The following is a 13,937-nucleotide window of genomic DNA, read 5'->3' on the forward strand; positions in this document are numbered from 1 at the left end:
ACCGTTAGATAAAATAATAAATATTCGTGTAGTGGTAATAATGAGATTTCTGACGTCCGGTAAATCAGTGGCTGGTAGTGAGGTTAAAGGCAATCCAAAAATCATTGATGACGGTGGTGATACGTTCCTCCGAAACGTCAGTAACTCGACTACACTGAGTCACAACCCGCAGATAACGTCTTAAACGTCTGTGCTGAAAGCCGTAAATTAAATTAACATCAATTGTGTACCCTACCATACCTGGTTGCTTTCCGATCTTGAATTCAGGCCGGACATTACAGTACAATATATACATGGATCCTTTTTGGTAATGTGAAAGAGAATCCTTTATAATGGCAGCGTTGCTAAAGAAGAGAGCTCTTGCTGAATATAGCCAAGTTATACAGGTACAATTTGATGCCATGAATTGCGATTGTGTGTCTTATGATGGTTTTGAAATATTTTTTGTATCCACAATTTGTATGGTTAAATAGAAATACAACTATGTTGAACATGATTCTTACAACTCAGATGTTTTCTTTAGGAACAGCCGAAACCTTTTAAAAAACTTCGCCTTGTGAAGAAATTAATTTCTGGTAGTTCTGCTGCTGCATATGTAGGACTACTAGAAAAAAGTAAGACAAGTAATGATGCATTACAAATTCTTCTTCGGATATCAGATTCATTGAAGTTCCAGGTGTGTATAGTGTCTGTAGTTCTTTTTCTTTTTTGTAGTAGTAAAAATGTAAACTGTGACTGTCATACTAACCTGTCAAAGCTGCTTATTAATAAGTTTAAAAACAGTAACCAAAGTAAGTGTTTTGTTGCAAATTGTCTGTTTTCTTGCAGGAAGAAGATTTGGTTGATGTTATTAAGAAACTGGCTGAGCACTTTCAGCAGGAAAATGAGTCTGTTGTGCGTGCAAAAATATTGTCATTATTGGGAGATATTGGAAAAGAGCCGGGAGCTGATGTGCAGGTACTAATAAAGATTACAGATGGAACTTGTTTGTAAGAACTCTTGATTTTTTCCTTCGACATAGTATATAGTTAAGAGATTTTCCAGTATCCAGTTCAGAATCTATTTTCTTCCCATCTCCATTTTAGAAGCTTGAAGATTAAAATGTACAAAGTACTTTGTTTTGTGGGGATGTGCAACTTGGTCTGTTCTGAGGAAAGAACAATTTGAAAATATTTTAAGATCAGAATGCTGAGGAGAATATATTAGTACAGGTGAAGTGCCAATAACAGAAGAATGGAGAAATCTATGTAATGTGGAGCCTCATAATTTATTGTCTTCACTCACTGTTACTGGGATTACAAGAACAAGGTGGATGATTAATAAATGTATTTTGAGTAACACATGGTTTTGAAAAAGGTTTCTTTCACAGATCCCTAATCGTAAAATTTTTAAATTGATTCTTGGAGTAATTGTTTAATAAATTTATTTCATAAATAATGTATTGTTTATATTAATGTGATTATATATTTTTTATTTAGAGTATAATTGAAGAAACAATACAATTACTGAAGAAAGAAGAATCTCATAAAGTGATTGCTCAGGGTGTATCAGCATTGTTGAAGCTTGGAAAATTGTTACCAGATAATGTATCAGTACACCAGAAGTTGGTTCTTGTTGCAAAGCAGGTAAAAATAAAATACTGGAAAAATTATTTTATTCTTTATTTCATGTAATGTAAGAAAGTAGGTTCAAGCTTGTGCTTAGTTTTTCATTGTGATTCGGTTTTAAATTAAATTCATGTCATTTTGTTACAGTACCTTACAGACACAAGTCACTATGTGAAGTGTAAATGTTTGGAAATGATTGGTGGCCTTCTGCCAGTGGGTGGGAATTCTGAAAGCAGTGCTCAAGCTATGATGAGGCATGTTGGCGACTACACTCGCAGCGAGGAGGCACGAGTGAGAAGTGCTGCCTTCAGGACAATGGTGAATTGATGTTTTATTTTATTTATAAATCAGGTTGAAGCCTGTAATTTATACAAGAGTCCACATAATTAGAATAAGTCCAGTGTCTTTCACCATGAGTTTTGTCACAAATTTCTTCAAAACCTGCATCCTTAGAGATCGCCTCATCGCCCTGATGACGGAGGCAGTATGATCTCTGAAACGCTGGTTAACATCGACCAGTCTACACAGTACAACAACCCAGAAGACAGAAATCTTCATACTCACCGCTGTGAAAACCTCAGATTTTACAAAAATAATATAATACTACTGAGGAGGTATATGTTTTTAATTTAGACTAATATTTTCTGCATTTGTAAAGCTCATGTCATAACAGCACCTTAATAAACTCAGCTGAACCTGCATTTCTCAAGCTGCAACAAACGCATTCTCAAGTTTTAGCATGGATCTTCATTCATTGTTATTTGTCATAATCATAAGCATATATAAATTATTGAAATAAGGACACACGGTCTATGATCCTGCAAGTGGTACGAGGATATATTTCTCTACTTTTCTTTCTTCAGAAGTCTTACACTGTACTGCTTGAACATTTGTTTAAGGGTTTTATTGGTAATTGTTATATCCACTTAAAAAACTGTGGATTTTGTTATAGCTTACTGTCCATGAACGAGGTTCAAAACTTGATTCATCTGTGTACTCTGAAGTTTGCCTTGCACTAAAAGATGACTATGAAGTTGTCCGTGAAGTGGCACTAAAGCTGGTTTGGGTGCTAGGCCAGACATATCCAGAAAAGTAAGTATCACTTCAGAATCGGACAAAACCTTAATGCTTGGCTTTTTCATGTGAACAGGGAGTAAGCAAGCTCACAGTCATGATTTCATCTGTAAGTAGCTTACCCCTTGCCCATCCAGCCAATGAGAAATGTCTGTCATGCGAGATTCTCTGAATTTCATATGATTATCACCCACCCTAGAAGGATCTTGTATCATATAATTAATCAGTTATTTATTGTATTGTTAATCAGTAGATTCTGTTCCCATAATATCTTATTCATCATTGCCTTCCACTTTTTCTAATCAGTATCTTTCATAATGTACTTACATTGTCACTTATTCTCGATTATCTTCTAGTCTGTTTTCATTTCCACTGTCATTCTTCTATTTCCTCAGATTAAGTGATGCTTAAAACTTGGGTTTTATAAAACTTATTCTGGTCTGGCATCAAATTTGATTTATTTATAAAGTTCTCTCATGTAATTTATTCTGATGTGTTTAACTACAGTTGCTATAGTTAGTAATTGTGACATGTGTTTGTTTAATGTTAAAAATAAAATGGAACACTTTTCTTTTCATGTTCAGCATGATTACGGTAGCTGAGAGTGAGGAAGAGATTCGTTTGGTAGATGATGCCTTTGGCAAAGTTTGTCTGATGATCAATGACCTCTCTATGCGAGTACGTACTCTGGCAGCACAATTTCTGGGAACAATGAGTCTTGTCAGTCCAAAGTTTCTTCAGCAGACACTGGATAAGAAACTGATGTCAAATATGAGGGTACGTCGTATACCAGACATTGTACTTTATTTATATGATTCCAATTTCTAATGGAATTTGTATAATTTTCCAGTAAAATACTTGTCATTATACTGGTTGATTATAAATAGTATTGAAAGAAATCAGCGCTGTCTGCACTGGTATTAATTTTAGAACATAAAGAGTGATATTCAAAGTTTGTAGTGTGTGCATATTTCATGCATGAGTAACCCACTAAGTTTTCTGTAATTGTAGTAGCAGAAATGGTGATACCACTTCGGACATGTGTTTGTGTCACATGGTTTTGTAAAAGCAAACTCACCTCCAAGATCTTCAGTTCAAGCAAGTGGTTTAGAGTTTCGGGTGTTGAGGTCACTTCTTCCTTGAAGATGGAGGTTATACAATCCTTTGAAATGAAGATTTCTGTCTTCGGGGTTGTTACGCTGTGTAGTCTGATAGATGTTTACTAACATTTCAGAGGTCATACTGCCCCCGTCATCAGGGCGATCGCCCTGATGACGGAGGCAGTATGACCTCTGAAATGTTGGTTAACATCGACCAGACTACACGGCGCAACAACCCAGAAGACAGAAATCTTCATACTCACCGCTGTGAAAACCTCAAATCATACATAAATCCTTTAAAATTTTGGTAACTACCTACAAGACTACATGGCATCTCAACCCAGAAGACCACAATTGACTTAGCAGGATTAGAGGTTTACATGGTAGTGAGTGCAAAGACGGCTGTCTTCTGGGTTGTATTATCCACAATGATGATGGAGGCAGCAGGGACCTGAAACATTGGTGAACTTCTGCCAGCCTGACAGCCATCTTCACAATTGACTTCAACGGCATGAGAACTTCAAATCTCTTAATCAGTACAGTGTTAAATATTCTAGGATAAGACCGTGTGATTTGTTATATGCCTTATAATCTTTAATCTTTGCAGAAGAAGTGCTCAGCTCATGAGAGAGCTTGGGAGTCAGTTACTTCAGGTGAATGGGCAAGTGGGAAAAAATGGGCTGATGATGCTCCCAGGGAACTGGTGGATGCTGAATCAGTGAGTCTTATGAGCAGTGGATCCTGTGGTGCTTTTGTCCACGGCTTGGAAGATGAATACCAAGGTATGTGCTGTTTCTTTCTGCACAAAATCATTGTCTTTTCCCATCCAGTAAAATTACATCTGCCTTTTCCCACAATTCTGTAGACATGAAAATTTTCTTTGTTTTCTTTGATGGACACAAAGATTTTGAAATAGTATTGATGCTTATGAACGCATTTCCAGCAGATGGGACCCAGACTCATGATCTCAACAAGAAATTCATATTGAAATTTGAGGTTTGCATGGTAGTAAAGATGTCGGCATTGGTTTTCTGAGTTGTAACATTGTGTGGACTTGTACATAGATACCAGTGCTTAGGAGGAACATCTCCTATTCTGTATAAATTTTCCACTTCCCAAAAAAACATGTTAAACAGTAGGTGAACGAATCACTTTTCTGTTTTCTTTTTGCTCTCTTCATCTTTTGTTCTTAATGCCAGTCCATTTACTCGTATTGTGTCGCAGTCCTTTTTTATTCGCAGTTCTTGTAGGCATCGCCAAATTGCATGCTTCAAACCCACAGAAGGACTTCATCTTCTCTTTACTCCGTGGCTGTAAGTCACCAGTATACAATGTTGATAGGTGTGAGTTCTGAACTGCCTTCATTCCCCTGGACTCCACTGTTTTATGTTGCAGCATTGTATGATTCGCTGTGACGTTTAAGCATGCAATTTTGTGACCATTGCTGTAGTGATGTTGGGTTTATTTGAGGGTATGTCTCTTGCCTGTAACTACACAGTACATTGCCATATAATCCGCCATGTGTCTTTGTATTTATTTATTTATTCCCCTCGTTATTTGGTTTGATTTATTTAAGAATTTGTATAGTGATTTAATTCATTTCGGATGTCATACAGACCCAAAAGAATACTTTACCGATGTAGACTCTGAAGATGTTTGTGAAGTTTCGTGTATTTGAGTTAATGCCTTGTTTTCCTTTGCCTTAATGATAGAATACCCGTTTATAGACGTGGGTTACAAATGTCATATTTCAACTTTCATTCTAGAAGTTCGCAATGCTTCTGTTGATTCTTTGTGCTCATTGTCCTTGAACAACCTACAATTTGCGCAGCTGTCGCTCGACTTTCTGGTGGACATGTTTAATGATGAGATAGAAGACGTGAGACTTAAAGCCATTGACAGCTTAACCAAGATCAGCAAGTACACAGTTCTGAGGGAGGATCAACTTGAAACCATCCTCGGTGCTCTGAAGGTACCATAAGTCTGTATGTTGAGCTGCATGTGTCAGTTTTTGTGTTCCATTCAGAAGATCTGCTAATCTTAGACATCTTTGTAAATTTAATCATTATAGCTTAATTTTATGCTCTGAACTTTTATTTTTATTTTGTAATGTTCACATATTTGCTGAGTTATGTTCAGTTGTTATTAAATTGTTATAACATTGATCAAAAGGTAATGTGACTTAACAGAGTTAACAGATGTGGATGTTTTAAAATTAGGCTTGAGTTATGCCTTCACACTCACACTGGAACCACTGTAATATTATGGCATTGATACTGGACTAAAAGTGTGGATGGTGTAATATTAGATTCAGACATTTACATTTTTAGTGCAGTTTGAACATAATATTGCTATGCCAGTGTTATTTTTCATCTTTCTGCATGATAACAATTGTTTATAGTGTGGTTGCTTTGTGTTAATTTGTATTTGCTTTGTTGTTGGCGTGAAACAATGACAGTATTTGCTTGATAAGGATTATTGGAGATGTTTTAGATGAAAGTAACTGTTTTTAAAATTTGCATAATCATAGTTGATATTTTCTGACATCAGAATCTTGTTTTCTGTCTGACAGCAGCCTTTTCTACGCTATGGAAAGTGACACAAATCACACAGGGCTAGACTAATATGTATGGCTGTAACATTGTAAGTGTTGAAAATAGGAGTTGTATATAAATTGTGATTGTGGTTGTAGGATTTCTCAATTGATGTACGAGAAGGCCTGCACAAGATGCTGTCAGCATGTCGCCTGTCAAGCAAGGGATGCCTGCAAATGTGTGTGGAATGTTTGTTGGACAACCTCAAGAAGTATCCAATGGTAAATCTAAATGAATATATGTATATGTGGTACAGTATTTGTTTCTGAATTTTTTCATCTACAAAACAGAGATTAAAGAAATCAAAATGTAAGTTTTCTTCTGTAAGTGGGTTTACTGCAGTTCATACACATAAATTCAGTGTTCCACCAGATACAGTTCAGAATGAATGGGATATACCATTCAGCAGAGATTATGAAGGAACTTAAATCACAGAACCTGTCAGACATTTTGTTAACATTCTGATTATTTTGTAAATTAATATTTTGTGTGTGATGTGAGAGTACTTCTTCGATTTGTGACTCTTCCAAATGTAATTTTCAGTGATCTCCATAACTTGACTTACATGCCTTTTATACCAGAAAATACCTTGTAAGTAAGATGTAAAGTTGGGCAGTTGAAAAATGAAATACCATTTACCTCTACAATTGCTATAAACGACAACATATTTTGTCTTCTTCCTAAAATGTTTCCATTTGTCTTCCCACAACTGTTTCTCCTCAGTTTCTTCTCATGGTATTCTTTCTGTCCTTCCTTTTGAATGACATCTGTCTTTAAGCTATTGTTTCCATCTTGATCTCAGTCTCTCTTTTCATCATTTTCCTTATGCATTCATGTTTTAAATGTTCTTTGGAATTCTTTTTTCTTTTATTCTTAAAGCTTGTCCATACCATTTTGTTCTGTTATTTGTTAGTTTTCCTTCCAAGAAGTTTGATTTTAGATCTCTCTAAATCTTTAATTTCTTAGTCTACCTCTTTTTGTTTTTCCTTTAATACTTCTTAAAAATATTATCCCTGCTGCTGTTGCTATATTTGCCTTGGTGTACATATTTCATAAGTTTGCATTTCTCTGTCTTGGTCTGTGATTTTGTGCTGTACTGTTCTTCAGGATCGACGGTCAACATGGCGTTGCCTGCAAAAGATTGGACAAGCTCACCCTGAACTCACACTTCCACTTGTACCAGAACTTCTGGCAATTCATCCTTTCTTTGACACCCCTGAACCAGATGTGGAAGATCCAGCTTGTATCCTTTGACATTGGCTACTGCCTTTCAAGTAACGTCTTTAGCACACTTCATAGTTTTATATTAATAGTCATGATACCTGAAGTGTAAAATTCTTTTCAACAAAGTAAGATTTGAGGTTTTCGCAGTGGTGAGTCTGAAGATGGCTGTCTTCTGGGCTGTTGCACCGTGTAGTCTGGTAGACGTTTACCAATGTTTCAGAGGTCCTTGCTGCCTCCATCGCCATGATTATGGAGGCAGCAAGGACCTCTAAAACGTTGGTAAACTTCTACCAGAGTACATGGTGCAACAACCCAGAAGACAACTGTCTTATTTTCAACAACTTTCAGCTGTCACTGTAGTAATTTGTGAAGTTATAATTGATAGCTTTTTATGAAGAATTGTTCAAATGAGAGCATGTTTAACAGGAGAAAATACATATCCTGAGGACAGTTTTTTGAAACCAAGGAATTTGAAATTATACTGGGATACTGGGAACGACCCGTTCTTCAAGTGCCTGAGCACTGCGGGTCCCAACTTTTGGTTGGCTTGATCTATAGACATTTGGTAGGACTCCTTGGACGAGGGATTGGCCCATCGCAAGGCCTCTACCTGTACACAGGACAGCACAACACAGAAAAACGTGGAGAGACATCCATGCCTTGAGTGGGATTCGAACCCATGGTCCCAGTGACCAAGGAGCACAAGGCCCACGCCTCAGACCACGCGGCCACTGCAGACCCCATTTGAAATATTAAGCAAGTAAACATACTGAGTGCAATTTATTTTATAGAATTTGCTGTTGTAGAAGGCTGTCTTAGTGAATTCATCTGTAACTGTACATTGAAGAAATGTTTCCTGAAAGTTGCCTAGATATCTGCATCTTGATATTGGTGTTCAATGCTGCTCAGCACTGCCCAACTATGTTGCACCTGTTTGAGGAACACACATTGAAGCATTATAGTTACCTGCGTGATACCATGCCCAACCTGGTACCAGCTCTTAAGGTAGGTTATGTCATATAATTGCAGCTTTTATTTTTCATTCTAGAGTTTTTGGCATTTGTATTCTGTCATCAGTATTGACATTGTCCATGGTCTGTTTTTGGAAATTTAAAAAATATATTCAACAGTATAAAAATTAAAAAATACAAAATTTACTGTTTTGGATACTGGCTCTGTCTTACTGGAAGGTGGTGTAATTTTTAAATAAACAGACAATGGATAATGTTGGAACAAAATGTTATTAATAGTAGCATTGATTCATTTTGCAAATGATATAGGTTTTAACTGTTTTTAAACTTACCCAAAGATAGACATTGAAACTGTTTCTCTGTGTCTTCAGGAAAATTCATATTCACATTCATTGTGCTCTCTGCCCTACACTTTTGTCTTGTTATCCCATTCTTTTTAGAAATGCAGCTGGTAGTATTTAAAAAACCATACATTAAATATTCATGAAAACTAGGATGCAGTTATTGAAAATTCAGCAGCGGGTTTATGAATTTATTCACCATATTTAAGTCTTCCATTAAACTTGAAACAAGAAACTATAAACAAGAAGATGATTTTCATGAAATAAAGTGGTATTCTTTACATAAAAGAAATTAAATAGATAGGTGGATGTACTGTAAAGGAGATGAGAAAATCATACAAAATTTTCATTGGAAAGCCTGAAAGAAAGATAAAACCTGGAATACTTAGGTATAGATGGAAGGATAATATTAAAATGCACCTTAATGAAGTTTGGTGAGAGGGTGTGGACTGGATTCATGTGACTCAGGTAGGTACAAGTGGTCATCTGTTGTGAACATGGTAATGAATGTTTAGGTTCTCCAGAATGCAGGTAATTCATTGACCAGCTGAATGACTATCATCTTGTCCAGAAGGACTCTGTCCGATTGTGGTAATGTGATAGATGTACTGATCAAATAGATAATTACTACGTAGTTAGCCTGCTGATTACCTTACACTTTATTTTACTGCATTATCCACACAGCTTTCTAAAAAAAAAATTATGATTGAAAGTTTGGCTACATAATGTGCATGAAGCTATATGAAAATTGTTTGTCATGGGAAACATCACTATCTGTGTGATCTGTCTGTAAAAGTGAATTATTTTCTGTAAATGACGGTAGAATTTGACAGGCATATATGACAAAGTGGAGTTATTTGAAAATATAACAGGTGATGTGGACATGATAGGGATATTATTTAATATTCTGTTCTGTTTTTAACAGCTCGATGGCTCAAGACGGTCGGCCGAGTTGGTATCAGTTGAGACGGGCACAGCTCAGTTCTTTGATTCATTGCTAGCCCATATAGAAGCAGCACCAAACCCTCGGATCCAGGAGGAGTTATTAGAGGCTGCACAGAGAGATTTGACACGTCTTGCTACCATTGACAGTGCTGTGGCAGGGGCTGCTCAGTTTTCAGCTCTGTACATTGGAAGTCAGTTACTCATGGTGAAGCTTCTCTCCAACAGACTGTGGGCTAATCCATCCACACTTGCCACTCAGCAGGGCAACATAATTCGAAATTCCATCACCCAGTTACTGCAGCACTGCCTCAAGTATGTAATGCAAGTTCCAAACAGTCCAGCTTATGTCTTACGGTCCGAACAGTATTCGGATGTGATTTGCATAATCGGTTTTAGATCTTGTATCTGGACCAGCATGAACCAAATTATATTGTCTTGACAGCCTTTAGTATGGAGCCCCAGTATCAGATTTTTTCTAAATCTGTTGGATAGTTCAGGGGCAGATCACAAGGATAATTGGACGGACAGGCATGATATCCCTATTGTGCATTTTCTCAAAGAAAGCATAAAAATTGATGTGACTGAAATATGCTGTTGCAGGTTACAACACTTGTTTGTGGGACTGAAAGAGGAAGATCTTGCAGCAGTAAAACAGTTTAAACTGAAGGCACTGGCCCTACAGCTTGTCTACATTGTGAGAGCAAGCAATTCTTCAGCCCTGGCATTGTGTGAGCATTTCCTGGAACAAATAGAAGACACACAGAGGTATGTGTTTCTGCATGACAATTGAGAATGGCTGCAATCCAGATTTGCAAGTGGTCTTTGCATGATGTACATGAAGTGAAATGGACTGGTCCTCTCTGTCCACATGATTTAACTCAAGAACTGCTTGATATATTTGAATTAAATTTGGTGTGGACATTATGCCATTAGGGAATACTCTAAAATCATACACTAAATTTTGTCTGGTCAGTAATACCAACATGGCAGGCAAAATTGTGATGTGTATTGACACTAGCGCCACTTGCAGTAGGATTTTTAGAAAATACAAAATTTTGGTGTAGAATTCTTTGGAAATGCAAAATAATATGACAGCTGTATGAAATAAAAAAGTTGACAATGACCCCCATGCGTATGAGTCCTGTATGCTACCACAGTGCTAACTTGCTTAAAGAAGATATTGAGACCACGTGATTTATATAGTTGAAAACGGAAATTGTCAAAGTAAGATAAGTGATATAATCTTTTATTAATAATTTAGAATTTACAAGAAATGCATGTGCATATTCCAGTACAGTCTTGTTATTCATTGCACGATGTATTTTTGCAACAGTGCTTTGCGTGAATTTTATTGTTTGTTTGCGTAGGTACTTAATTGAACAGGGGCTGCAGCCTGAAGCATTCACAGCATCTGTATTCAAGGAAATGGGGCAGTTAGAGGACACCAAACCAGGCCCTGTAGCAAGGAGTTTACTGCCACTCCTTCAGGTGTCATCGCCAGCACCACCGCCTCGCCCCAATATTGCTGTGAGTTGTTTGTTAGTGGAGTTAGATAATAACAGATAAATTCTGCTTTTGTGAAATCATAATATTCAGAATATATTAGTTATATTATATGAGGGTTTGTTAGCATCTCGTCCAACCCCCAAGCCGGAGGTCTGCTCCATATCAGCTGTCTTCATTTCCTCCATCCTCAACCTGACAATGCATTGTGCTGTAGTCAGTTGTTTTACTGACTTGAGTGATCATGTTTCACCTCTTGAAGCTGACCACTTCTCTTCTCATGTTGGAAGTGCATAATTTTATTCCTTAGCACGTTTTTACGCTTTCATGGTGTGATGCTTAGATACAGTAATGACTTAATTTTTACCTTTATACAAATATTTAATATTATGTGTGACTGAGTAACTATGAGCTCTTCCAGACATATTCTTCCTTGAAAAGTTAATATTACCTGTAGTTATGAAACCTGAAATTTTACTGCTTATTCACTACTTGTTTTATGTGTGCGTGCTACATATTTGCCAATCTGAACCATATTAATGTAACTGCACTAATAATACAAGGTGAAGAGAAGTATTACTGATTCATAATATGTTTATAATGTTACATTTCATTTATAATTTCTGAAAATATAAAGAAGGAATATTGTTACTTGTGTGATACTGGCCAATGTTTTTGCCATTAATCACAACAGAGAAATTAAGTAAGGTTACAGTAAGTGTGTACATCAGTGGTCCCCAACCTTTTTGTGCCTATGGGCACATTTAAGAGTTTATGAGATCGTGGCGGGCACCAGCCAATTAACAAAGGCAAATTTTCTTTTCTCTGGACAAATAAGATATGGACACCAAATAATACACAAAACAACACGACGTTTAATGATACAAGAAACCATGCAATCAAAAATACGTAGTTTTATAAATACAGTTATTATTACGGAAGTGGGAAGTTAGTGTGATGTTTGGCATTGCATTTCATCGGCCAGTTTTTCAACTTTGGGAGTGTAGGATGACGTTGCTGCTCGCAGACAATCGTCAAGATGGGCATCAGTAAGTTGAGATCTGCACTTTGATTTTATAATGTTCGTGGTTGAACGGCCTTCATTATTCAGTATAACCTCTTTCCGTAACAACGCGGGCACCCAAAAATACCTTGGGAACCACTGGTGTACATGATGCTTGCTTCATTGAAGGCATTATTTTCTTACAGGTACGCATGTCAACAGCAGTTATCACAGAACCAACAGGAGAGGTTGATGCAGCACTGAAATTCACAGCAGGCCTTGTTATCGGAGTACTCCTGGATGCTGAATTGTGCAACGTTCGAAACACTGCTACCTTGCGTGTAAAGGTAAAATATCCTGACCAGCAAACGCAGTTAATAGTTCCAAAATGTTCAGATCTTCGGCCCATGCTACTGTCTGACTCGGAAGGCAACAGCGTAACAAGTGACACATCTGATACTAACTTCAGGCTCCTCACAACAGTTCTTGTCTCTCATCAAGTGTGGACTGAGGCTTGTACCATAGATATTAGCTTGGCTCTTGATTTAACTGATGTCGAGAGTGGACTAGGATTAGGAACGGGTTTGACTAACAGGAAGGGGACTGTTGCAGGAGTTTCAAAAGCTGTTGGTGATCCCTGTGTAATTGATCTTTGTAAGCCTGTTAAAGTATTTGTCTCCCCCAAACCTGTCAAAAGGGGGATTTGAGAAAGATAAATGGTTATTATTGACACACCTATAAAAGCATGGGAATTTGGTTTAGCATTCTGTCAAGACGGATAAAAGTAATTATCTGCATATCAGGGTAAAGGTTTATATGACCCTTGGAAGAATGTTTGCCATACAGGAAACTTTGTCCACTGTCTTTGTCTTGTCTGGTATTTTAATAAGAATGACTTCTCTTTATACCCTACTTTTTTATTAAAATGAAGGACAGATTTATAGCATCATCATGCCCATTTGTCTGTCCCTCTTCTTAATTATTGAACAATTTGAAGGACTTTCATTATTATCAAACTCCCACAGACTGTACTAACTAGATGGCTTACAGAACCTGAAGGTTCGTCACCGAACTAACCCAAGCCCTCCACCGGTCCCTGTCATGGGCCAGCAAAATCCATTTTCCTTCAACTCCTATCTCCCACAGATCCCGCCTGACATTATCCTCCCATCTACGTCTAGGTCTCCCCAGCGGTCTCTTCCCCTCAGGCTTCCCAACCAATACCCGGTGCACACCTCTTGTCCCATCCATGCACGCTACATGCCCCGCCCATCTCATTCTTCTTGACTTCATCACCCTGACAATACTGGCGGAGGAGTGCAGATTTTTAAGCTCATCGTTATGCAGTTTTCTCTATGTCCCATGGTCGTGTCAAAGAGTCCATCTTGGTCCGAGGCTTGGTTAATGTGTTCGTAACAATGCCTTTTTCTTTAAGGTGAAAGGTTGTTAGCCTTACGCCCAACCCCCAACCTGTTTTTCTTTTTTAATTTTTCACCTACCGTGATCACCATATAGACTTTTGACATTGATACCATTTAATGTAGGGACATGAAATTTGGTGTGGTCATGGCTGTC

At 37.4% G+C, this 13,937-nt stretch overlaps 1 protein-coding gene across 1 annotated transcript; it reads left to right on the forward strand.

Moving 5' to 3' along the window:
- Nucleotides 1–41: 41 nt before the first annotated feature.
- IntS4 (integrator complex subunit 4) lies at nucleotides 42–13,352 on the forward strand. Its single transcript, XM_022062943.2, has 16 exons — nucleotides 42–386; nucleotides 524–676; nucleotides 829–957; nucleotides 1,479–1,625; nucleotides 1,755–1,925; nucleotides 2,560–2,699; nucleotides 3,266–3,458; nucleotides 4,389–4,563; nucleotides 5,548–5,753; nucleotides 6,474–6,596; nucleotides 7,483–7,618; nucleotides 8,471–8,604; nucleotides 9,837–10,168; nucleotides 10,457–10,621; nucleotides 11,224–11,383; nucleotides 12,569–13,352. The coding sequence occupies exons 1-16, from the start codon at nucleotides 333–335 to the stop codon at nucleotides 13,067–13,069; spliced, it is 2,919 nt and encodes a 972-aa protein (XP_021918635.2). The 5' UTR covers nucleotides 42–332; the 3' UTR covers nucleotides 13,070–13,352.
- Nucleotides 13,353–13,937: the final 585 nt, after the last annotated feature.

This window comes from Zootermopsis nevadensis, unplaced genomic scaffold (assembly GCF_977971745.1).
Source record: "Zootermopsis nevadensis isolate Lab colony 2312 unplaced genomic scaffold, Znev_1.0 Znev_ptg000009l, whole genome shotgun sequence".
In the NCBI taxonomy this organism is placed as follows: domain Eukaryota; kingdom Metazoa; phylum Arthropoda; class Insecta; order Blattodea; family Termopsidae; genus Zootermopsis; species Zootermopsis nevadensis.